A 27,593-nucleotide genomic window follows, 5' to 3' on the forward strand; every position below is an offset into this window, starting at 1 on the left:
GACTGTTGAAGTACTATCCAAGAACAAATCACAAAACCAATTATCAATGACAAAATATGAAATAATTACAGTAGAAAAATATATGAGGATTTCTTTTTTAACTACAATGCAATTATTACCACAAGATGTCACCCTAACATAAAGAATAGAGAAATAAAAATCTTGGTGCTAGAACTAGAGGAATAAAATACAACACATTTAAAAAGTTACTGGTATTTGTTTTAGAATATTTCAGGTTGTATGTATCTTGATTATCATCAGTTTAAGTAATGTATGATTGCTTAGATTTACTGTGATCAAATGGAAAGAAAGATATAATAAGAGAAACATCTGCATTTAAGAATATTGGCACAAAGTTGAGCTACTATATATAGAACAAGAAATAATATTTTGACAGTTTTGACTGGGGAATGAAATTCATATGAATGTGGGTTCTATAACTATGGTGTTATTTTAGGGATATGTAATGTGGGTTCTTTAGAGAAAAAAATGTTTTATAGCCCTTTGGGAATACTGAGAAGCAAACAAATGTGTAAGATGTTATAATTAACTATTTCTTGTTAGATTGTGGGAGGACATTATGAATACAACAGTAAATGAAAAACCTTTAAAAACATAAGGAAAATGTAAAGATTTCTAGCAAGTTTTAATATAAGTATTAAACAAAAATAGTAATATTTAAAATATAAATATGAAAAATGTTGAGAGGAAAAACAGAAGACTATGTATATTATTCTTTAAGGAAAGGTAGGATATATATCTAATAAGAAGTTATGGAATATGTAATTTGATAGATTATGTGTAATGATTTCTGAAATAAAAAAAACACGAGTAGTATGGTGCTACCATTCCCCAACTTGAAATTAAGTTGAAATTTTATGCATGATTGTATTTTTCCAAAGACTACATTAAAACTCTCGAACAGTGCCATTGGGAAAATCATCTTTACCTTAGAAAAAATGTGTGCACACAGAAAACTATTTTGGCATCTTAGTTGGGGGTGAAAAATGGCAAAAATCATCTTGCAATACAATAATTGGGTGGTCATTTTTCTAATTTTTCCACACCAGAATTGGATGGAAACAAAAAGTAGGTAAGTATACCAGAAATAGTGGCAAATAGATAAGTTTAAAAGTCTGGAGTCGAAACTGTTTCAGCTAGCCTTTATTCTATTTGTAAAACAAAACTGAATTTTTTTCCTTCTCCACCACTGATCCTTCATTCCTAATATTATGGGGAACCAAATAAAATACTGTTGATCCTCACCTAAATTAAGCAATCAGCCTAATAAAAATATATTGGCTACATCGTTCACTCTCAAGATGGACTTTCGTCCCTTACTTTTTCCAACATGATTTTTTTTCAAGGAAAGGACAGCGCGCATCTTTTCAGAATCCCAAGCTGGTTGCAACAACTAGCTTAATCCCAGCATTTCCACTCGGCCAGAAAATTTGACATTCGGATGCATTTGTCACTGGCTCCCTTCATCAGAACTTGCAAACGAGAATAGAAAAGAGGGAGCTCTAACTTTTCTCCCTGCACCTTTCAGGAAAATGATAATGGCCGACAAGAGCCTTTCTTTTCCGTGGTGCTTGTAATAATTCCCCTCATATTGTACTAAACAGGGTACAAGAGCGAGAAACAGGCCGCCCCATCCGAAGAACACTCTCCCCCATCCCCACCCCCAGCCCGCCAGGAAGGCAAAACTCTGAGCTATCGGGCGGGGCATCGCCTAGCAACCTGCCCCGCCCACTTTCAAACAACGAAACAATCGCGGAGGCCTCTGCCTCCGATCGCTGCCGCGGCGACTACGCGCATGCTCCGAAAGGCAAAGCAGGGGCGGGAGAAATCTCGTTTCCCCTTCCGGCTGATGGTTCCTTTCGGGTCTGTCTACCGGCTCCTTTCAGTATGGGGGCGACGAGGAAAGAGCGGTCGGGCTTGTGGTGGGCAACAGGTACAATTCCCGCGGATAAGCTGCTTAAGGCGAGGTGGGGGGGGGAGGAGGCAGTATCCCGGGCGGTGAGGAGTTGGCCGGAGGGAAAGAAGGGTTTATTTAAAGCTGTTGGGCGGGAGAGCGGGGGGGTGGGGGGAGGAATGGGGATGGGGCGCGAAGAGACGCGCAAGGGTGGGGGGAGAGTTTTGGAGAGGAATGGGAGAAAGAAAGACAGGGGACGCCCCCTGCCCCCCCCCCCCGCGCCGCTGCCTCCCGTTCACCTCTCTTGGACAGGAGGCGAGGGACGGGGAAATGGCCCCGACCGAGCATCGATTGATGCTGCAGGAAGAAGCGGATTGAAGGTTGGCGGGTCGGGGGAGGGAGAGAGAGAAATGAGCACAACTCTGAATAATACAGCTCTGCCTTGGAAGTACGGTAGGAGCCTCAAAGTGGAAGGCAGAATGGGGCGCAGGGAGTGGGGTGGGGGGTGGCCTCGTTCTGGGTATTTATTTTTTATTTTATTTATTTTATTTGTCAACCATATATAAGATAACGGATAAAAGTATAAACATGATTATGAATACATGGAATGGATACATACATACATACACACACACACATATAAAGTGTTTTTCTATCGAGACATCTGGTCTACCTCAACATGTGGGAGGGGGCATTCTGCTCCCTTTCGCCTTTCAGCTCCAATCGAGGAGCCCTCAAGCAGTCGCATTCACGACAAACCATTTTACACCAAATTTATATTCATATATATATAAAACAAACTATTCTAATAATACAAGTTCCAGGTATATTAGTAAAGAAAGAAGCAGACATTCTGCGAGCTCCGGAACTTAACATTTTAAAATAATTAAATATATATGTCTTCTTAAGTTTTCGCGGGTGTGCATATGCAAAAAATTAAAATCTCGGATGTTTTCCCGCGTCATTGTAAATAAATTGGTTAAAATGTTTAAAGTTCTGGTTAAAATCCCAGCTTAAAATCTTCTAAAAATCTTTAGAATCTGCAAGGTCCTTTAAAACCTCAGCTAAAATCATTTTAACCAACTTATTTACAATGACGCGGGAAAACACCCGAGATTTTAATTTTTTGCATATATATATATATATATATATATATATATATATATATATATATATATAATATATTATATATACAGTCATGGCCGTAAATGTTGGCACCTCTGAATTTTTTCCAGAAAATGAAGTATTTCTCACAGAAAAGTATTGCAGTAACACATGTTTTGCTATACACATGTTTATTCCCTTTGTGTGTATTGGAACAAAACCCAAAAAGGGAGGACAAAAAGCAAATTGGATATAATGTCATACAAAACTCCAAAAATGGGCTGGACAAAATTATTGGCACCCTTTACTTAATATTTGGTTGCAAACCTCTTGGAAAAAATAATTGAAATCAGTCGCTTCCTATAACCATCAATAAGCTTCTTACACCTCTCACCTGGAATTTTGGACCACTCTTCCTTTGCAAACTGCTCCAGGTCTCTCTTATTGGAAGGGCGCCTTTTCCCAACAGCAATTTTAAGATCTCTCCACAGGTGTTCAATGGGATTGAGATCTGGACCCATTGCTGACTACTTCAGAACTCTCCAGCGCTTTGTTGCCATCCATTTCTGGGTGCTTTTTGATGTATGTTTGGGGTCATTGTCCTGCTGGAAGACCCAAGATCTCCGATGCAAACCCAGCTTTCTGACACTGGGCTCTACAGTGCGACCCAAAATCCGTTGGTAATCCTCAGATTTCATGATGCCTTGCACACATTCAAGGCACCCAGTGCTAGAGGCAGCAAAACAACCCCAAAACATCATTGAACCTCCACCATATTTCACTGTAGGTACTGTGTTCTTTTCTTTGTAGGCCTCATTCCATTTTCGGTAAACAGTAGAATGATGTGCTTTACCAAAAAGCTCTATCTTGGTCTCATCTGTCCACAAGATGTTTTCCCAAAAGGATTTTGGCTTACTCAAGTACATGTTGGCAAACTGTAGTTTTGCTTTTTTATGTCTCTGTGTCAGCAGTGGAGTCCTCCTGGGTCTCCTGCCATAGCGTTTCATTTCATTGAAATGTCGACAGATAGTTTGCGCTGACACTGATGCTCCCTGAGCCTGCAGGACAGCTTGAATTGCTTTGGAACTTGTTTGGGGCTGCTTATCCACCATCCGTTCATGCCCAGGGAGATTAGCTACAGTGCCATGGGTTGCAAACTTTTTGATAATGTTGCGACTGTGGACAAAGGCAAATCTAGATCTCTGGAGATGGACTTGTAACCTTGAGATTGTTGATATTTTTCCACAATTTTAGTTCTCAAGTCCTCAGACAGTTCTCTTCTCCTCTTTCTGTTGTCCATGCTTAGTGTGGCACACACAGACGCACAATGCAAAGACTAAGTGAACTTCTCTCCTTTTTATCTGCTTTCAGGTGTGATTTTTATATTGCCCACACCTGTTACTTGCCCCAGATGAGTTTAAAGGAGCATCACATGCTTGGAACAATCTTATTTATCCACAATTTTGAAAAGGTGCCAATAATTTTGTCCAGCCCATTTTTGGAGTTTTGTGTGACATAATGTCCAATTTGCTTTTTGTCCTCTCTTTTTTGGTTTTGTTCCAATACACACAAAGGGAATAAACTTGGAGTTTTGCATCCAGTTTTGGTGCCCAGGATGTAAAAAAAAAAAAAAAAAGCTGTTGAGATTCTGGAAAGAGTGCAGAGAAGAGCAGCAAAGATGATTAGGGAACTGGAGGCTAAACTATATGAAGAACGGTTGCTGGAACTAGGTATGTCTAATTTAATGAAAAGAAGGACTAGGGGAGACATGATAGCAGTGTTCCAATATCTCAGGGGCTGCCACAAAGAAGAGGGAGTCAAGCTATTCTCCAAAGCACCTGAAGGCAGGACAAGAAGCAATGGGTGGAAACTAATCAAGGAGAGAAGCAACCTAGAACTAAGGAGAAATTTCCTGACAGTTAGAACAATTAATCAGTAGCACAACTTGCCTCTAGAAGTTGTGAATGCTCCAACACTGGAAGATTTTAAGAAGAGATTGGACAACCTTTTATCTAGAATAGTGTAGGGTTTTCTGTCTGAGCAGCGAGTTGGACTAGAAGACCTCTAAGGTCCCTTCCAACTCTGTTATTCTGTTCTATTATATTGTGAAAGCATTACTTTAGTAGGCCATCTCTGGGGGACAGGTGGCTGTCTCTCTCTGCCATTTGGATTGAGAGAGATGGCGAGGGATTGAGCTCCGGCAGTGGTCTGAAAGAAAAAGCTCCTTGCATCTTGCTGCTTGTTTTACTGTAAGAAGGATGAAGGAGGGTGGAGTTTTGAAATGTATAGGTAGTCCTTGACTTGCGACCACAATTGACCCAAAAACATTTTTATTGTTATGTGAGACATTTGTTAAGTGAATTTTATTTATTTATTTATTTTATTTTATTTATGTAATTTATATGTCACCCTTCTCCCGAAGGACTCAGGGCGGCTTACAAAGAGACATTCAACAAATTCGAAAATTACATAAAAATTAAAATCCAATTAAAAATTACTTAAAATTATTTCAATGTAAAAATCCCCCAACGGGTCAGCCCATTTGATGAAAGAGCCACGTCTTCAGTTCGCGGAGGAAAGAGAGGAGGTCAGGGGCTGTCCAAAACCCGGTGGGCAACCCGTTCCAGAGGTCGGCGCTCCCACAGAGAACGCTCTCCCCCTGGGGGCCACCAGCCGACATTGTCAGGGGGCACCCTGAGGAGGCCTGCTCTGTGGGAGCACACAGGACGATGGAAAAATGGCAGGAGATGATCCTGCAAGTTTTGCCCTGTTTTACAATCTTTCTTACCACAGTTGTTAAGTGAATCACTGCTAAGTTAGTAACATGGTTGTTAAGCGAATCTGGCTTCCCCATTGATTTCACTTGTCAAAAGGATACAAAAGGTGATCACATGACCTTGGGACACAGCAACGGTCATAAGTATGAAGTGGTCGCCAAGCACCCAAATTTTGATCATTTGATCATGAGGCTGCTACAAAGGTCGTAAGTGTGAAAAATGGTCATAGTGACTTTTTTCAGTGCCGTTGCAACTTTGAACGGTCACTAAATGAACTGTTGTAAGTCGAGGACTGCCTTATTAGAAATAAGGGAATTGGAGGAAAAGGTTCCTATAGCATTTTGGAGTAGAGATGGCTTGGGTAGAAAACAAAAGGATATGTGTAGGTCTTAGTGTATATGAGATACGACACATTATATGCTACTTTTTTCTTCTGCCAACTTTTTCTTCCAGCATTTGCTGCCTTTATACTTGCCATAGATGCATCCTTTGTGGAAGACTTAGATGAATCGTAAGTATGTAGCATTTACACAAATTATGAATTTAGAGATTTATGTTTTACTGTACCTTTATGGAATGATAAAATCCTTTAAGCATCAGTTTTCTTTTTGTATATTAGTGCATTGTAGATCACAAATATAGAAGAGAGACCACACCATTGTTTGCTTAAAAATGTCCTTTTCCGTAGTGCATAAATTAAAGTTGTTCATATTACCTAACTACTCTTAACTACAGAAATCTGAAAACCCTGAATTTATACAGTATATGATGATACCCATAATCTTTGTCATATATAAATACTCACATACTTTCTTGTTTTGTTACAAATTATGGTCATTTTGGCTCTTTTGAAACAAATACAATGGAATTAGTGCAGTTATTTGCGTTAAAAGAAAAAAAAACAACCCTTTTGATCTATAAACAAGTATCAAAAGTTTTAAATCAGAAGTTTAAGACTTTGCAGGAAACACAGTTTTAGTCAGAAATCTAAAAATTCCAACACATGAGACTTGACGGATGTTATTTTTAGTAGTAGCTCCATAAACAAAAAGATCTCAAAAATAATCACTGTATATATGAAATAAAAATTTAATGTATTCACATATAGTTAATAATAGCAACACGTAATAGCAGCATGTGATAGTGAACTGGATTATTTTAGGATGGGGTAGATTCTTTTTTGCTTGAGGTATTGAAATAGGGCTGCATTGTTATCTGTTTGGAATGCTTTAGTAGTGGATTCATGTATTGGGTAGGGAATTTGAATAAATAAACTATAAGTTCCCATTGGACCATGGCATTCTATATTTCTATTATTGACCCAGAATGTGGCACTGAGTTTGTTTCGTTCTCTTGGTGGATGGCCTATTCCTAAAACTAGATGTGGAAAGTGCTACCGTTTTATTTTGAAGATTATCTTTTTCTGTTTTACATAACTCTTTAGGAATAATATGATTTGTAAGCAATCTTTTCATTTCATGTTATTTATATTGTTGCATTGTGCCTACTTAATCGTAGTTATATAATAGGATTATAATCCATATTACACAGTAGGTTTATGCAAGTCCTTTGAAAGAGATGATTTTCAATGCACAGGATGGAAAAAAAGCAAAGTGAAATGGTTGAGAGGCCTGCTCAAAACTTTAAAAGCAGTCGTGCAAGCCTGGAAAAAGACATAGCTGCTTTAATTATTTGAAGAGAGATGCTTTGCCCACCAAGTTTTTCAGAAAATGTTCACAGCTGTAAAATACACAAAATGATATTCTAATCAATACCAAATTCTGTGAGATCTTTCTGTTTAAAAAGGTAATTTCCCATTCATCACTTTGTTATGACCTAATATTAATATCTAGACAAATATCTAAATTTAGTAAGAATATTTATTGGTCATGCATCTTTTATAGGTTTAAAGAGAAACGTAAAGATGACATTTGGCTTGTTGATGTGAGTAACAGATTTGTTAAACCTTTTAAATATGATTTGCTTTATTTATTTTTTACAGTTCTTTTGTGATTAGCCTAACCTTTTGCAAAAGCAGAACATTCCGTTAACAATAAAAACTCCTTTGAATGAAACTCAACTCTTAATGGCTCATAGACATGTCCATGTAGTTTTCTTTGACAAATATGGAAGTGATCGGCTGTTGTTTTATTAATCTTGTAAATGCACTATATTCTTATTAAGAGTTGATTTTAGAAATCAAAAGAATATGATATAAATTAGCACTGTTGTGTTATGTGTGAAGCAATGGTTTAGAACTCATTGTTGGAAGATCTGACTTGCTAATGTTAATTATTATCTACTTTCCATACTGAGATGATCTATGGATTGACTATATTTATAACTTTACTTTGCATGTATATTATTTTGCATATTAAGACCAAGTATCTCGCTACTGCACTTCCCCAAAAAAAGTATTGTAAGTGTCCTTCTAATAAAAAGCATTTTTAAAGGAACAAATAGGAAACTGCCATTCTTTATTTGTAGGTTAAATTCTGAATGGTTATGGTTTGTTCATAGTTCTATGCACCTTGGTGCGGCCATTGCAAGAAATTGGAGCCCGTGTGGAATGAAGTTGGTAAAGAGATGGGAACCATTGGGTCTCCAGTAAAGGTTGGCAAGATGGATGCAACTTCTTATTCTAGTAAGTTTACTGCCAATGTACTCCATGTTATATAATTTATAATTTTGGAAACTAATAAAAGCTCAGAAAAGTTTTGGAATGTGCGGAGATGGACAAATTAACAAAGGAGATACAAGAAAAAGAGGAAACAGAATATTACTTCGTGTGGGAGAAATGGTATGAATGGTTGGAAGAGAGAGAGAAAAGGCAAGGAAAAATTAAATAATGGTCGAAATAGGAGTAGAAGTATAATTGCAAATATGAGGAAACAAAAATTGTAGAAATGAAAGTGTGTATTTATATGTATATATGTAAATAAATAAATATTAGAAGTATATGTATAAAAGATATAGTAGAAATAAGGAAGGAAAAATGTATAAGTATGAAATTTTTGACTGATGCGAAACTGTTGAAAGAGAAAAAGTGTTAAAGCTTTCTTTTTGTTTTTTAAAAAATGTTTAATAATTTTTTTTTAAAAAAAACTCATTAGCTATTGCTCCAAAATATTTGAGCAAAAACTCAGTGCAGTATATTTATTGTCCAAATCATTTCCTCAGTAAAGAACACTTTTTAAGGTTATCATTCTTGTTCTGTATTATAGTTGCTTCTTATACTAGTATACTAGTTTGGGGTATATGAATTTGTCAAAGAGAAAAATCACATGCTTGAATTTTTTTCCTTTTTTATTTTGTTTCTTTTGGTAGGTATTGCTTCTGAATTTGGAGTTCGAGGCTATCCAACAATTAAACTGTAAGTTGAATGTTGTATTTCCTGTATTAAAATATGTGTGCTTTATAATGTCTCACTTTGTTTCCAAGAAAAAGCTTTGCAAATTTGTATAAAACTTAAGCCAACCTTTTATTTCAGTTTTGTTTGCATTAGCTAAAAGGCAACTGAAACTTTACGAAGAGTCATTTCTCTTTACTGTTTCCAAAGTATGTTTTAAAATTCTATTGCTACCCTAGGGTTATCTCTTATAATTGAATTCCATATGCAATGCTTTTATTGGTTATCTAGCATTGGTAGATTTATTGGTAAATCTAGCATTAAAAGTATTCACTGGTTTCATGTCTATTTATTTAGATTGAAGGGTGACTTGGCATACAATTACAGAGGACCAAGAACCAAAGATGATATTGTTGAGTTTGCAAATAGAGTTGCAGGGTAAGTATTTATGGGCTCAGTCTTGTCTAGCATGTAAAATAAAGAGCTCCAATGACTTTTGCTGTTTTAAATGAAAATGAAAGGTTATTGTTGCCATTTAGAATAGTTTAATTAACTTCTTTGGGATATGAAAGATTTAAAAAATAAGATTTAAAGAAATAAGGAATAATCCATTGAGTATGACAAACAGAATATCAGTTTAAAGCTTTAAAATATGCTATATTAAATATTAATGTATCTTTGATTCAATTGCCATTATCTTTGTAATAATGATGTTTTTACTATTGCGCTTATTGTGCTTACATAGAACTTATAAAATGATTATAGCAGTTACTGTTTTAACATTGTCAGTTGCAAACAAACTTTAGAAACTCTCCTTTTTCTTTAAAAATTGTTCTAGTGGGCAATAGTCTCTTATGAAATTGCATTACTAACCCTTCAAATGTTTTTATGTTACCTTCAGTAATGATGCAATTGTTAAAGATAGTTACTGTGATAAAATAGGATAGGATGATGAAATATTTGCTAGTAACTTGTAGATTCTGGACTGCAATGAATTCTGGTAAGATTTTATTTTCAAAGCAAGTCTTTTGGTTCGGTAACCACAGAATTATCCTGATAGTTTTCACAAAAGTGTACTACTATAAGTGCTGATGACTGCTGAACCTTGTCCCTTGATAATGAAAATGTTTTGCTTTTAAATGTAAATACAAACAGCAACTTTAAGCATATGAAGTTAGCACTGTGTTTCTCTGTCCCCTTCCTATATGTGCATGCATTTTAATTGTCATGGGAGTCTTCATCCAGCTTTAAATAATACATTTTTAAAATGTAAAACCTTATCAGTTTTAGGATAATTATGTTCTTCCAAGTGGGATTGTTGAGAATCCTTATCCTCTGAAATATGTAAGAACTCTAGGAATAGCATTTAAGAAGCAGTTCACTGCCTTTTCCTACTGATGTTGATCTTTTATCGTTTTCCCTATCTACAGGCCTATTATTCGAAATCTCCCTAGCCAACATATGTTTGAGCATGTTCAAAAAAGACATCGCATATTTTTTCTGTATATTGGTGGGGAATCTCCATTAAAGGTCTGAAACTTTGCTAATCACAAATATTTGTTTTGCTCATTTTAGATATAGTTTTATGAATTACAATGCCTATCTCCTAATAAAGTTGTTATTGAAGAATTTTGCAAACTGGTAGAAATTTACTTAAAACAGCAACGTCAAAGGGACTATGTTCCATTTAACTGGATAGAAATCATGAAACCAGGGTAATATCTGAACAGCTATATTCAGAATTCCCAGTTTTTTCTTTTCACTTTTTTAAAAAAGGCCACTATAGAGTTAATAACTTGGAAAAATTAAAATGGGCTGGCAGATTGTGATATGCAATGCACACTCTGAAAATGCAAGAAAAAAAGGAAATGCTGTGGTTTCCTGAAATATTTATGATAATATTGAAATGGGGAAGTGGAACTATCTTATTGCTATATTGAGATACAATAAATGTCAATAATACAAGATGAAAGAATTAATATAAGATTGTTTTTGCCAGAGTGGATTTGATTTAAATCGAGTTTAATGATTTAAATGATTTAAATCACTAGTAAAAAGGCTTGATTTAAATCAACTCTATTTAAATCATATTTTTTAAAGAGCAACTGTCATCTCTGCTACTCCTTTGACCCACTGTTGACTCACCGATAGTCCCAGTGTTGCAGAATATACACCCTCATGCTACATAACTAAGCTCCATTTCATGCTGAATAAACTAAATTATTTATGTATCTTAAATAGAAAACTATCTTACGATAGATTATTACCCCAAAAGTTTTTTATTAAAATAAATTTGATAAAAATAAAAAAAATCCAATTTAAATCAAAAAAATCCAATTTAAATTTAAAAAATCTGATTTTTTTGACTTTTTTTAAAAAAAATCATTGATTTTTATCCACTCTGGTTTTTGCTTAGCATACCAGAATGTTGGACAGAAAAAGGATGTGTCATTTGATGTAGCAAAAAAATGGGGAGATATTTAAAAGCTGTATTTATCAGTGATCGCCTGCAAATAATTATGAAGTGTAATTTCAAAAAAACAATACAGTGACATTTACTAGAATCATTGGAGAGGCAAAAGACCTGCATTAGTTGCTTACCCATTAAGCAAACTTCATATGTGAAATTGAACTAAAATGGTATCTTGTTCTGTTACCAGAAGAAGCTTATGAAGACGCATTAAAACTACCCATTTGTATTTCCACAGGAAAGATACATAGAAGTTGCTTCCGAACTAATTGTTTATACATACTTTTTTTCTGCCTCAGAAGAGATACTTCCCGAGGTAAAATATTAACAGTTATGATGATGTACCTGAATGAACACTTACTTGTGTTGAGAAATACCTCTTTATCTATTGACAATATACTGCTTACTGTTGACAGTAGTTTTAATGAATGCCAGGTAGAGTAAGCAGTTAAACCTCTGACTATTACTTCAAAGAACTATTTATTGTCTAACTGTATTTCATGGTAGAACCTAAACTTTCTTCATTGGCTGTTATGCTCACATATTATGTTAAATTCTAATTTATTTTTACATTGATTTGTTCTAAAAGCTGTAATGACATTGGTTATGCAGCACTTGGCCACAGTGATTGGTTTATATACTGTATTGCTCTTAGTCAAATCGCATTCAAGTTTAGTGCAATCTGTGAATCCAAGTTAGATAAATGAAAATATACAGTTAAGAGAGTTTAATTGCACATTTAAAACTTAGGTCTCCCTTTTTCTTAGAACAGTAAAGAATGGGGAGTGCAAATCAGTCTTTGCACATAGTTTATTATGAAAGTATTGGGAATGATATTCTTGTTGATAATTGGCAACCCAATATTAATTTATGTTTATGTCTGAATGTAAGTGAATAATCCAACCAAAGTTGCCTGCAAAAATCAGTTTAATTTTAAAATAGTAGCATTTTATTGAATAGATGGACATTTCACAGAACAATAAGTTTGCTCCCACAGAGAGGGCCTCCTCAGGGTGCCATCGGCCAAGTTATGTCGGCTGGCGACACCCAGGGGGAGGGCCTTCTCTGTGGGAGCCCCAGCCCTGTGGAATGAACTGCCCCCGGAAATACGTAAGATCTCCGACCTCTGGGTATTTCGTTGTGCACTCAAGACCCTGTTGTTCCGCCAGGCTGGGCTATCAACATAACAATTTTAAATTGGGTTTTAAATTTCTGGGGTTTTAAAAAATTAGCCGAATTCATTTAATAATTTTAAATTATTTTAACTGATGTTATTTTGTGTTTTTAATAGGCTGTACACCGCCCTGAGTCCTTCGCGAGAAGGGCGGTATAGAAATAATAATAATAATAATAATAATAATAATAATAATAATAATAATAATATACAGAAAAACAGAACTGAGGGGGGAAAAAAAGACCACTACTTAAAATTTAAAAAGTCAGATTAAACATAGGTGCCAATTTCTTTTTTAGAAAGTTGAAAAAGTGGCAGACTAATCTTAATCCTTGAAGGAGAGCTTTCCTAGGTTTGGAAGCAATGTAGGCAAATGACCTTTCGTCTGAATTAGTGAAATAGCTCTCTGTGAAAAATGAATATCCTCAAAGGGCCTTCCTGCAGATCTTACTAACTATGATCATTTCTGAGCCAGGCTTTCAGCAGTTCATTATTTTAAAGGTGAAGAACAATTAAAATTGATCCTGGAAAACAATTCATCTTTATTACCACCTCCCCAAAGAAATATTTTATAATCTAATTTAAGTATCTCTCAATGCTTTCTGCTTTTTATGTTTTTTTCCTGCATTCAGAAAACTAGGAGGAAAAAAAACCCTTAAGTTTTACATTGTAACACTTTACCTTTAATCGTGACCTTAGTAAGAACAGGCCAGTACACTTTTATTAGTACAAGTTAAATTATAGCCCTTTCACATATACTTGATGTTACAGATTATATAAAGACATGGTACATCTTCATTAAATGCATTTTCTCTATTTATATTTTGATGTGGCAAATTATAAAGGACAACCTGTCAGACAGATGATTAATAGAAGCAGCAAAGAACACTTACTGTTTTGTTTGTAAGCACAACTGAATTGTTTCTGTTAAAAGTAGTATTTATAGTGACTGTAGTATTCCCTGGGGCTTTATTATATGAGGAGAAGTTATGAAACCTGATTCAGACTCAAGGGATCATCTCAGCTCTTCGTTGCTCGAGAGATCATTCTGCCTTGGGTCTTGGTAGCTTTTGTTATCTTCAGAGCCTGAAAATGAAAAATTGGAAGAAGAAAAAGAATTAAGATGCAAATTTCCAAATTCTATAAAAGATCCAAATGTATCTTTCTTCGGAATTTTTTTCTATTAAGAGCAACTTATTAAACACGTATACACTAATTGACATTTAAGCATCGTTTTAAATAGTTATATAATGCATAAACTAGTTTCTTTGATTAATTTAGTACTGGAAAAACATAAGCAAAATATTTATGAATTGAATTGTCATTTTAAAAGGCATATCTGGGTCCTTCTTCATGGTACATCTGTGAATAATTGTTTTTAAATTTCCTTTTTTCCCGTGTTATAAAATCAGCCTAGTTTTTTCATGATCAAGAGAGGAAGAAGGAAAAGAAGGGCACAAACGATAACATAATTTTTATCATTAATTGCTTGATTTTTTTTAAAAAATAATGACTTTATGTATATAATATCCATAATTTAACTACAAATATTTTAAATAGTGAGGGAACAAATAAAAACAGCTTATGTTTTAAAATCTATTAAAACTATTTATGAATTAAAAAGTAAAGTGTTTTGCCAGACATCAGAAAAATGATCAGGAGCTCAGGCAGTTGGTTCTTTGGGAGACAATAAACACACCATTAAATAAAGGGATTTTAAGTGTGATTATTAGCTCAAGCAAACAGAGTTAAAAGTATGATATAAAAGCATACATACCAAGCAAGATAATACCCAAATATCTTAAAAGTTTAACGATAGCAGAGGTGCCCCAATGGGTGGCCAATTTCTCAACACTGCCCAGCGTTAGGTTCCTTTGCAGAAGCTCTCCCATAACAATAGCCCCATGATGTTGTTGTTCTTTATTAAAACTGGCACCATGATTTCATGGCTCTGCTATGGTCAGGAGACTGCCAGATCTGACCTTGACTGGGTGGCAAATGACTCTGATGGGAATTGAAAGTCTGAGACTTTCACAGAAGGCAAAGCTATGAAGCTATGTGAAGATTTCTCCCCCTTCTCTTTCAACAAGCAAGAGAGAAAATCAAGCAGGCTAGCTCAAATGAATTCTAAACTTCTAGACTTTTCATAATACGATGGAGAAAGAAAAATATGTCACTAACTCCTCAAAATAACAATGGCATTACATTAAGTCAACTCAGGTTTTTTTTTTAAAAAAAAACTTTAGCTGACAAGGCAAACACTTCAGAGAGACTACTTCTATTGCCAGTTTTCTTTATTCCAGTATTAATAACTGAGAAATGAAATTAAAAACCAATAAATATGTGTAAAGGCAATTTGTTATTAAATTGTTCTACTTTGTTTCTCATTTTTTCAGCATATAACACTCCCTGAGATGCCTGCTGTTCTAGTCTTAAAAGATGGAACTTATTTTGTGTATGATGGTAAGTTTAGTCATTGGCTCTTATCCTAAATAGGCTATACTCATAATGGCGAACCTATGGCACGGGTGCCACAGGTGGCACGTGGAACCATATTGGTGGGCATGCAAGTGTTGCCCTAGCTCAGCTCCAGTGCACATGCGCGCACCGGCCAACTGATTTTCAGGCCTTCCGGTCCCACTAGAAGTCAGGAAACTGGCTGTTTCCGCCCTCTGGAAGGCCTCCGGGGGATAGGGAAGGCTGTTTTTGCCCTCCCCAGGCTCCTACAAAGCCTCTGGAGCATGGGGAGGTGGAAAAACGGGCCTACCGGGCCCACCGGGCCATCGTGTGCCAAAAGCGGGGAAGTGGGGGGTCACATGTGCATGCGTGGGAGGGCGGGGCACATTGAATTATGGATGTGGGCACCCTCACCCGCGACCCCCCCCCCGTGACTCCCGCTTTTGACACGTGATGGCAAAAAGGTTAGCCATCACTGGGCTATACATTTATGGACCTTAATTTTTGTATCCACAGTTATTTTATTTTTTTTTCTTTTTTGAAAACAGAAGCATGTTTATTTTGCAATACAATACTGTTGTTTCATATTTACAAAGATTCAAAAGCAGTGCAGTGTCAGGTTAAATTATTTGTAGATTACCTGGGAATTGCTAATATATATATCTGTAGGTTGTAGCAGATTGCTGAACTAAGCAAGTCAGCTGAGATTAATGCTGAATAGACACCAGGAAATGTATGCTATACAGAGAAATAAAACAAAATCTTGAATTGCTGCAGTAGAACAATGGATCTGCTTTGGTGCATATTGATCAGTTTGGTTCCTTTAAAACAGTTCAGTTAATGACCATGGCATTCGCTTAATGATTGCCAGGTTCCTTAATGATCACAACAACAAAAGGTATCCATCCTCCATATTCTTACTATATTTCAGCCATTGATTAGAGTCTTTGGGGGGAGGAAGAACTAGAATATTTTACTCTGTACGTGACCCGTTGTGTCTCTTCTTTATGGGAAAGTAGTCTGACATGAGGGGGGCTGCTCTTCCTCATAAGGACTGACAGTTTAGAATGAGGGGCTGGCATGCAGACTACATTGACAATATTTCTTTACATGCTTGACTCCTAAATGATTAGTGGCAGTTTGAAATCTTGCAAATTTTGACAGCACTGGCATTTTCCAGTAAACCAGTCAATATTCTCTCATTTCCTAGGAAGCATCGGTGGGGCACACAGCTTTGAATTGCTGTTTATGGTCTTTATGTGCTTCTAATATATACTGTTGAACTTAGGAGGTAACTCTTGATTATGTACATCCTTTCATTTTTTTTCACTTTCTCCTTTTCCCCCCATAAAGAGTATGTAGATGGTGATTTGTCAGCCTGGATAAATAGGGAAAGATTTCAAGGATACCTTAATATAGATGGATTTACACTCTATGAGCTTGGAGACACAGGTAAGATGACTATTCCTTCTTATCTTATAGAAGTTTAAAATATCATGTAACTGCTGATTTTTAACAACAGTTCCAATAGTCCCAATTTCCATCATTACACTAAACTGACACAATTGCAGCATCCCATAGTTATGTGATCACCATTTGCAACCTCCTGCCAGTTTCCCATTGACTTTGCTTGTTGGAAGCTGTCAGTGAAGGTTGCAAATGGCAATTATGTGACCACAGGACACAGTAACATCATAATTGTAAAGTGGTTGTTGAGCAGCCAAATCACAATTGCGTGACTTCAGGGCCATAGTAACCGCCACAACTGTGAGGACCCATCATAAGTACCCCTCATTCAGCAACATTATAACTTCCAATGAACACTAAATGGGTGGATGTTAAAGAAGCACTACCTGTATTTAATATTTTCCATTTCAACGTCTGATCTAAAAGAGAGGCTTCTTTGAAGATCTTTTTCTGCACTGTTTCCAAGTACAGTGCAGAAAAAGTACATTCAGGAGTTGTATTTGCCCCCTTTCCCCAGTTCTCTTAAGTATTTAGAAAAACTATGATAAGTTTGGATTTATTTTATTGTTAATTTTAATCTGTAATTTTAAATTTTTACATGTTGCTTTTGTTTTTAAATTTCATTGACTGCCTTGAATGCTGATGTAGAACATAATGATAGAACATAAATCAAAACAAATATGCATTAGGCATCTTACTTTATTTTAGGAAAGCTTGTGGCTATTGCAGTTATTGATGATAAAAACGCTTCTGCAGATCATGCAAGGTAGGTCCAGGGGTTTTGTCTTAAAATATGAATTATTTTAAAACTGATGTTGAACTTTAAAGAAAAATAGTTGACTTTATGTAGCAATAGCACTTGGACTTATATGCTGTTCCATAGTGTTTTATAATACTCTCTGAGCAGTTTACAAATAGCAGCGTATTGCTCCCAACAATCTGGGTCCGCATCTTACTGACCTCAGAAAGCTGAGTCAACCTTGAGCCCCATCAGGATCGACCTCCACGCTATGGGCAGAGTTAGCCTATTACACTACATTCTAACCACTGTGCCACCAGGGTTCCTGGTATATAATACTCATAATTTAACTATCATAATAAGAATACCTTAAAATATAAATAACAACATAGGTAGTTCTCAAATTATAACCATTTGTTCACCAACCATTTGGAATTACGGCAGTGTTAAACGAAGAGACTTACGACCTGTTCCTGACGTTATGGCTGTTACAGCAGCCCTGTTTTCACATGATCAAAATTCGGGGACTTGGCAACTTGCCCGAAATTAATACCATAATGGTGCTGTAATTCCCCCCACCCATCTATCCCCTTTATCTCTGTCCTTTGCAGAGAGAAGGTCCAACAGAAGTGAGCCAAATATGTTTCTTGCTTTGCCACCCTGCGCTTCCTTACTTCTCTTCCCAACCCTGATTTGCTTGTTGGGTTTTCCCAGGATAAAAACAGCAGCCCCCCCCCCCAAAAAAATCCTTCTGTTATTTTAAGTCTAAGAAGATAATGATATGACTTGAAATGAAGTCCTAAGAAGGGAGGTGGAAGGAAGAAAAAATATTTAGTGCTTAGAAGTCTGGGGGGAGGGGATAATGACAGCACTCTTCAAATATTCAAAAAAGTGCCACCCAAAAGAAAAATCTGGTAACGTTTCCTATCATTGCAGCATGCAGATCAAAGAATAATAGTTTTACATTTGTAGGAAAACAGATTTTCATTAAATATTAGGAGAAAAGACTTTGTAACCGCAAGAGAATTTGAGTTCAAGTGTAGACAAATACATAAAGAGGTTTCATTCAGACAGTGGCTACCAGGATTTTACCGGGATACTTTAATTCAAATTCCTGCATTGAGAAAAATTGGATTCAATCCAATCCTGAGCAGATTTTACATAAATTAGAGCAATGAGGTGACGGTTGGTTCAAAGTCCTATCTGAAATTCTATGCTGGAGTAGTAAAAACAACCTGTGTTCCAGTACAGCAGTGTTTCCTAAACTTGGCTATTTTAAGATGCATGGACTTCAATTCCCAGAATTCCCCAACCAGTATTCCTGGTTGAGGAATTCTGGGAGTTGAAGTCCATACATCTTCAAAGGGTCAAGTTTGGGAAACACTGCAGTACAGTATAGCTTCAAGAAAGCGGAACTCATGTCCCTTTGTTTTTTATATCAAAGTTCCGGAAGTATATTTAGTGATAGTCTGTGCTGAGGAACCAACAGATAGAAAAATCGGCCAAAGGACTTTTTTTTCCTCCAAGTTGAAAAATTTCATAAGGAATAATTTATTACACAGACTACCATGCCGCTAGTAAACAAATTCAAACAAAAGGTATTCTAGGAATCTGTCTCATTAGCAACTGACTTATTGAATATTTACTGGTACTTACATACCAGTATGTACTGTTGGCTGCAGAACCAAATACTGCTATTTAACTCTTGCATAAATCACATATTTCTTATAAAATTATTATTAGCTGTAATATCCCCAACCACTTAAAGCCTCTATGGAAATGCATTCTGAAACACTTGGGGACGTGATGTTTGTTAAGGATTGGATTCGAAATCAATTTCTGTAATCTTTTTTTGAATAGGCAATTCAAATTTAAAAAATTATACGCTAAGTTTCTCTTTGGTACAGATTTCCTAATATTTCATAACAATAAACTTTTTTTTTCTAATTTGAAATTAAAGTACAAAATGGATTTGATAAAAAAAAGATTTCCAGAGAAATTCAGATGCCATGCACAGATGTAGTTCATTTCTCATTAAATGGCTTCATGCTTGTATTCTTTATAAAGAGATACGGAAATCCAATATTTTTTTTATCTTACAGATTGAAGTCTATTGTTCAAGATGTGGCTAAAAATTACAGGGACCAGTTTCATAGGTAATTAAGTTATATTTTTAATGTTTATAATCTAGCTCTGCATTTTTTGTTACATGGATATATATCCAATTACTACGCTTCTCAGAAATCTGTGATATTTTAATAGGTAATATATTTTTGTTTGGGAATCCTAATATTAAAAAATGTCCAGGGAATATAGTGGTTTAATTTAGATAAATAGGGATTGGATTGCAGTTTAAACCATTTGCAGTTTTCTGCATTTTAAAATTATGTACATATTACAAAATGTATTCTGTTTTTTACATAATATTTACAATATAGCCCAACTAATAATATATACACGAAAAATCCAATAGTCTATAAAATAAGCAGACTAAAAAAATTAAGAACATAAAACAGCAACAGCATATAATTACAAATAAGTTCAACAATCCAAGCCCTTATCTATTATCTATCATTGGGGTTGAGCCATCAGTGGTGCTAATTAAAAGAAGGTCTTGATAAAAAAAGAGGTAGTTGGGTCAGTAACTCTATTATGTTTTGAGTTTATTGGTTTAGGAGAAGAAGGATATGGGATGGGAAAGCATGGGAATTGGGTGGACCAATGGAATATGCCAAGATGGAACTTATACAGCTGCAATTAAGAAGAGGAAGGGAATAGAAGTTAGGAAAATGGTAGACCACTGTATGCTGCAGTGAAAGCTGTGGAAGAGAAAGAGTGGTGCTGACCTGGGATATGGTAGTTTGTTTAAGGGCATGAAACAAAGCTTTCCCCTTGCTTCCTGTACATATGTAGTAAGGAGTTGTGATAAGTTAATTATTTTCTTGAGACTAGGTACTGCTATCTGCTAAGATCCTATAAAGAGCTATAGAATTAATAATCAAAGCAGTAGAAAAAAGCCGTTTGTATTACCAATGGGTTTAATTTCATGTATTTTTTCTGCATTTTCATATGCTGGTAATTACAATAATCAGTTCAATACGTCCATGTTACACTGTTAGATCAGTGTCCCACTTTGCTTCATGAGTTGCATTGGCTGTCAATAATTCTTTGGGGTGCAATTCAAGGTGTTGATTGTCAGCTCCGAGAACCTTCATAGCATGTTGCCAGGTTATTTGAAGAACTGTCTCTTTCCAATCGTCTTTACCTATCCCAAGAGATCTAGAAAAAGGGGTGTGCTCAGTTCCCTTCAATTAAAGAGTTCCTGCCATCTATCAGGAACCAGGACTCCTTAGATTACTCTAACCCTGCTGTCCTCTTGTGAAGCTCATAAGATCTGTTTTGTCTTAGGTGTAGGAGAAATGAAGGGAATGTATCTGTTATTAATTGGTTCATCCTTAATGGCCATTTATGTGTTTTAGTTACCGCATATTGTGGTAGACATCCAAAGTTATCTGATATGGATGGCCATATAAATCGTCGTCATCATCTTAAAATCATGAGTAATAAGCTCCTTTTACTTATTTCAGTTTTCGGATCTGTCTATCAGATCCTTAGTGCAATACTAAAAGTTTGCACTGCTCTTTCAGGAATAGTTTGGTAGTTTAGAGAGACATACATGCAAAGTATAACAGAGCTCTCTGTTGCTATTACCTGTAAATAGTACTGTAATATTGAATCATTCTAGTTTCATAATTAATTATGACACAAATGAACAAGAGCTTAGAGGTATTTCATAACTTTACTTGCCCTAATTGGCTTCTGAAGCTCAGGAACGAATCCTGTCTCCTTTCAAGACTCTTCCAGGTGCATGTAAAGCAAATTTTGGAACAAAAATCTCATGTAAGTTGAAAGGATAAAATACTACATTTGCAGTTATTTCCATTCCAAATCCTTAGTTGCTTTTTTCCTTAGGCAAGTTCTTTTATTATCAATGATTGCAATAGGGTATTTAAAGTAGGTAATCAGTTTTCTTTATCTGTTTCTACTATCCTAAAGATGGAATCTGCTTCCTTTTCCTCTTTGAATTTTCCTTTCACTAAATTTATTGGTTGATATCATATTTTTTGTTTGTTTATTAAGATTATTATTTCAAATGAGGATAATATTGTGAATTGCTTTTTAATAGAAACTTCCAGTTTGGCTATATGGATGGAAATGAATACATTAATAGTTTACTAATGGAGTGAGTAAAACCATTTTTGTATTGTTTTCAGATGGAGAAAAAGTTGTTTGTTTCTTTCAATTAAACTCTTTAAACAAACATAACAGAAACATTAAAAAAATATTTAAATGCATTTCCACTAGATGGCAGCATTAAATAACTAATTTTCAGGCGCTGAGAAGACTTGTAATATTTGTATGTATTTATGGAGTATGCACTGTGCCTACCATGGTAACATCAGATCCTGTATGTCTTTCAGAAGGCCACATGGTTTTTTTTGTGATTGACAACTAAACACATACACCTCCCTCTTAAATTAGTTAGCAGTGAATTGTAATGACACCTTAAAAAGGGAAAATTCCCTTATCAGTGCTTACTGCTGCTTTTGCCTTTTCTATTGTATACTATTTCCACTACTACTATTAATGTTCTCTAAATTCAGTTATAATACCTTTAATTTCTCATCGGTGGCATTTATTGGGTAAATATTAAAATTGAAAAACAGCAGTACCATCAGTTTATAGCATAATTAATGCCTGATTCATTGGCCCGACAGGCTAATGTAGATGTTGAGTAGAATGAAACACTAGACAGAACTGTGAATACTTTAGAAACTTTGAAAAGGATGATTAATTAGCCATAACTATTACATTTATATAAGAAATAAGTTAAACCAACCTATCAGTAACCAGTATTATTCCATAAAGATTCAGTAGTAAGTAATATGATTAAAAAAAACCTTATCTTCCTAATTATTTTGGTAAGAATATGATCATTCTTCAAAGCTTTATTAATGAACTAGTTATATTTCAGTTTCTGAATTGTTTGGTTCTACTGTTTCAGTGATTTGATAATCCCCACTATTGTTGTCCTGAATACATCCAATCAACAATATTTCCTACCTCATAAACCAGTAGAGAGCACTGAAGATCTGGTCCAGTTCATTAATAATATTTTGGAAGGCACAGCTGAAGTAAGTATTGCACATTTATTCAAAAATCTCAGCAGTTTTTCAAATTACCAAAATACGAAAGCAGTTCATTAATTATCTTACTTCATTTGAATTGTCTTGCTTTAAGCATCTTTAAATATATTTACTTGAAAAGCAAAGCAGACTCTTTGGAGAGTCGCTAATCTCATTATTTGAAATGTGTCTATGGTGTAGTTGATTGTTAGAGTCATGAAAAGATTTTGGGTTTTGGAAAGGAATAAGACTAATGTGATGGGAGAGCTAAAAGGAATAAAAATAAAGAGCAGAATTTTCCAAGAAAGATACATGCAAACCCACCTAGATATAGAATTGGAATGACTTTATTATTACTTTAGGCTTTCTAAAATAATAGCATGGGGAGAGTTATCCAACTGTATTGCTCGGTAGGAATAAGATAGAATCCCCAAATCTACATGAGGTAGTTTCTCTTCAGTGAAATAATATTTCTGTAATGAAGTATTGGTAAGATGACATTGTAAAATAAAGTAATTGAAAACTGAAAATATAAATAAATAACACTGATCTCCTTTAATCTTTTATCTTTCAAATTTCAGGCATATGGTGGAGATGGAATTCTTCAACGAATCAAGAGAATAATTTATGATGCCAAGTCTACAGTGGGAGTATGTAAAGTATTAGAAAGTATTTATATCCATCAAGTTAAAGTAGATGCACTACTTGCTAAGCACAGAAATGAATCTGGAAATGTTTCGTTCAGTCATATTACTATGTTTGTTGGATTTGTCTTGGTTACAATACATTTTGTTTTTGAATCATACCTGTTGACATATAAAATGTGTCATTGGTAGTATTTGGATAGCATCTGAATCTGTCATAGTACATACGAATAGTTGACAGAGCATTGGACACTTTTTCCAAATTAGTCTTCTCTTGTATGTTCCCTCCCACAGAGAACATAACATTTAACTATTACAATTTTGTTTTCCTTCTCTGATTGGTGTACATTTCTATTACTTTCAAAATATGTTCAGTTGGATGTTGTGCTGCTAGATACACTGGACAAAGAAGGATATTATTTTCTTTCAGATTGTACAGTTTTCTTTCCATTTCTTTCTTATCTTGTACATATGGATGCATTTTGAGCTTACTTTTTATGGCCGTGTCAAATTGTTTCTGATTCAGTTGAGCACATATAAAAACATGTTAATGTTGGTAGTTGCTGTCCATGAACACTAGTTGACATAGGACCAATGTTGTGTAGACTTTATCACAGTTTTTTATATGTATGTTGTGTTTTTCTATAGGGTTTAAACTGTTAAATAATCTAAATCTAGGCCAACCTCCACCTATGGAATAAGTTCTGACAGAATTTTAATTTATTTATAATTGCAAAAGAGTAACATTTGCATGCATGTGCTTTAAAAGCCACCTTGCAAATTCCTTTAACAAAATTTAAGTGGATCTATTTGAAATATAATACTTTTTACAAAGGTAAAGGAGGCAAAGTATAAAGAAGGAAAAAATGGGGAGTAACACCCAGGCTTTCTCTTAAACCTTTTTTAAAGAACATTTATGTGCATATTACTTGAGCTACTGGGAATTGTTTCTGGCAATGTTCCTAGTTCTAAGGGTGAATCATGAGAAAAAGGGTGTAGAGATACTAGCAAAGAAATAAGTCTTCCCACTTCTTTCATTAAAGTTTTGGTGTGACACTCAGTGACATTCTCCATGTCTTGGTTCTTCTTAAAATATGTTAATATATAAGCATGGGGAAGTGGTGGGAATCATCTTCTCCAAGTTATTCAAAATGTTATGAAAATATAACTGATGGCCAATTATTTCTCTACAGTCTGTTTTCAAGAGTTCGCCACTTCTTGGTTGCTTTCTCTTTGGTCTACCACTGGGTGTCATCAGCATCATGTGTTACGGGATTTGCACTGCTGACTCTGGAGGATCAGATGAAGCTGAGGCATCTAAGAAGGAATCCACAAGCAGGGATCTAACTGATGAAGGCACTGAAGAGGAAGCAGAAGAGGAAAGCAGTGAAAGTCCTGTAGAATTTCCAGAGAGAGAGCAAGAACAGAAAACTATATTGGAAAAAAAGAGAGACTAAACTGTTAATGTTTTTTTTTTTCTGTAGAATTTCCAAATAGAGACTTATTTATTGAATTCAATTATACCTGTGGTCTTCAGAGATAAGAACTTTTTCATTCATTTGTGTTATGTGCATGCATTCAAGTTGCTTAACTGTGAAGAAGAATGGGGTTGGAGTTGGGGTTTTGAGGTCTCTTATTGTCTCTGTTCTTCATAAAAAGGAAATTCAAGAGAGTAGGTGGGTTATTTTATATAATGCATTCTGAGTTGGGTGAAAAAAAAACCTCATTTCTTTTTGGATACTGATATGTACATTTAAAAACAATTTTTCCATTATGGCCAAAACCAACCATCCTTCCTTCCTTCCTTCCTTCCTTCCTTCCTTCCTTCCTTCCTTCCTTCCTTCCTCCCTCCCTCCCTCCCTCCCTCCCTCCCTCCCTCCCTTCCTCTGCGATAAAACCTATAAATACTGAGCTGTAGAATTTTTTTATGGGAAATATGCTTTGAGATATTACATATTTTAGTGGCTATACTTTCAAAACTTTTTATTTTTTAAGAAAATAATTTAGAATTTCTCTTTAGAAAATGGGATAGCTAAAGAGAAATATTACAAATTCCCTGGCTTAAAAAAAAACCATGATTAGTAAATATAGAAATAGCATTTTCTTACTTTTTGTTTGATCTCTGGGTCCAGTTAGTTACTTTTATATTATGTTGGTCCAATGTGTTAAATCTTTTTCCTTTACAGGAAATTTCCCTATATTTTAACCTTATGACAGTCTCAGGATTCAGTTTGTTGATTGCTGCAGTAGCATAATAGTTTGGTGAATGTGGCTTCTGCATAGTTAATTGCAAATCTTTTTTTTAACTTTAAACAATATTTAAGCTATGTAGTAAAACCCTTGCTACATCTTTGGTTTCTGCAGCTGAAAAGAAATCTTAATATTTTATTGACTTACTTATATTGAAAATTCACTTGACATCTTTATATGGCCAGTATTTTTTTTAAAAAAGAATACTTTTTGCCATATGTTTAATTATATATATCATCCCTTGTACTGTCCCATGATATAAATAGGGACCATGTCTCCAAGGTTGAGATCTCAAAAGGATAAGCCATAGGATTATACTTAGAATATTGAAACCATGGTGATTGCCATAGCAATCAAGCTTATGCTGCTGATTTTTAAGACTATGGCTGTATAACATTCAGTTTAATGACTGAAAATAAAAATTGTAATCTTATGTCTCATAGTGGAATACTTCGGCTTTAATCAGCACAGTTACTTGCCAAATAAATATTAAGTTTAATGTTTTTTTTAAAAAAATACGACATTAAGGTTAAGGAATCTTCTGCTTCCTACTTCAATTAATTTCATTCTTTATAACAAATTCTCATAACTCTAAAGAAAAATTGTCAAGCTGAATTCTTTGTCATATAATATTCTATTAATTGGAAGGAAATTATATACGATCCTTATTGCACTTGTTTTGAAAAATAATCATATACTTTAGAAGAAGAACCCCTTTCCTTGGTCAAAATGAATATTGGTCTTTAAAAACACTTTATATTTCTTGTGTTTTCATACCAAGTACTTTTACTAGGAGTTACTATCTTTCCAAAGAATAAATGGTTTTATTCTAAATATAGTGAATGGAAATGTTTTAACTATTACTGCTGGGTTATATATAAAATCGTTTATTTTTATTGAAGCTTATTGAAAATTTTCAATTTTCAATTCAACTAGTCTATGAATGTAGAAATATTTTATAAATATTTTCCCCTCAGGTGTTTCACACATCTGTTCAAATCTAAATTTGACCGATGTAGCAGAGATCATTTCTAGTTGCTTCAAAATAGTTGCTCAAAATGCCAAAGGATAGTTCGTAGTTCTGCACACGATGCCTGTTGCCTAGTGCAGTTTAAAGGGAATTATAGGTCTCTTTTGTTACTACAATTTTTATGCCCATTAGATACTCTTAATCAGCTGCTGAGTGTATGAAACAATAACATTTAGACTAAGTATAGTTTATCATTTTTCCTTTCGAATGATTAATCTTCCAGTTATTTACTAAACTGAAATATATTCCCATTTTCACTCGCAATGTTTTAATGTTATAATAATTAGAATGGAAAGCCTCTGGTATAAAACAAAGTGAGTGATCACATGAAGTGCTACACTCAGTAGCTATTATGACTCAAATCGGAAGTGCTCTATTAACTTAAATCCAAAATAAACATTGAGTGTAAATTGGTTGTGTGTATTGGGGGTGTGTGCATACTGTATAATAACAAAGGTTGGTACTGCATTTGTGTGTATTTTGGCACTAATTTTTCTAATAAAGGATATAAGATTCCTTTTGGATCAGACTAAAGGGTCATATAAATATCTAATCTTTCCCTGAGAAACCAGGGGATGCTTAATGCAAAGCCCATAAATAGTACAGGTAGTCCTCAATGTACAACAGTTATTTGTTATTATTCAGTGACAGTTTGGCATTACAACTACTGAAAAAAGTGACTGATTGTTTTTCACACTTCTGACCGTTGCAGCATTCCCATAATCATGTGATCAAAATCATTGGCAACTGACTCATATTTATGACTGTTGCAGTGTCCCACGGTCATGTAATCACCTTTTGTGACCACCTGACAAGCAAAATTTATTGGGAAGCCAGATTCACTTAACATCTGTGTTACTAACTTAACAACTACAGTGATTTACTTAACTGTTGCAGAAAAGGTTGTAAAATGGGTTGTAAAACTCACTTAACAACTGTTTTGCTTAACAACAGAAATTTTGGAGTCAGTTGTATTTGTAAGTGAAGGAGTACCTGTATATAAGACAGACATCTAGCAACTAATATTTAGT

The 27,593-nt window shown here is 34.9% G+C and overlaps 1 protein-coding gene across 2 annotated transcripts; it reads left to right on the plus strand.

Annotated features, from left to right (window-relative positions):
• Positions 1-1,744: 1,744 nt before the first annotated feature.
• Positions 1,745-27,084, plus strand: TMX3 (thioredoxin related transmembrane protein 3). Of its 2 annotated transcripts, none has more exons than XM_034429382.3 (16): positions 1,745-1,954; positions 6,250-6,311; positions 7,701-7,740; positions 8,317-8,440; positions 9,124-9,169; positions 9,503-9,583; positions 10,576-10,675; positions 11,854-11,931; positions 15,186-15,252; positions 16,600-16,698; positions 17,422-17,479; positions 19,555-19,608; positions 21,639-21,695; positions 22,518-22,647; positions 23,220-23,288; positions 24,476-27,084. In XM_034429382.3, the coding sequence occupies exons 2-16, from the start codon at positions 6,301-6,303 to the stop codon at positions 24,737-24,739; spliced, it is 1,278 nt and encodes a 425-aa protein (XP_034285273.1). In that variant the 5' UTR covers positions 1,745-1,954; positions 6,250-6,300; the 3' UTR covers positions 24,740-27,084. The 2 variants fall into 2 exon arrangements, with proteins under 2 accessions (XP_034285273.1, XP_034285272.1); XM_034429381.3 differs by having other exon boundaries at positions 1,749-1,954; positions 6,250-6,307.
• The last annotated feature ends 509 nt before the right edge of the window (positions 27,085-27,593 follow it).

This window comes from Pantherophis guttatus, chromosome 3 (assembly GCF_059756535.1).
Source record: "Pantherophis guttatus breed Tessera chromosome 3, ASM5975653v1, whole genome shotgun sequence".
Taxonomy (NCBI): domain Eukaryota; kingdom Metazoa; phylum Chordata; class Lepidosauria; order Squamata; family Colubridae; genus Pantherophis; species Pantherophis guttatus.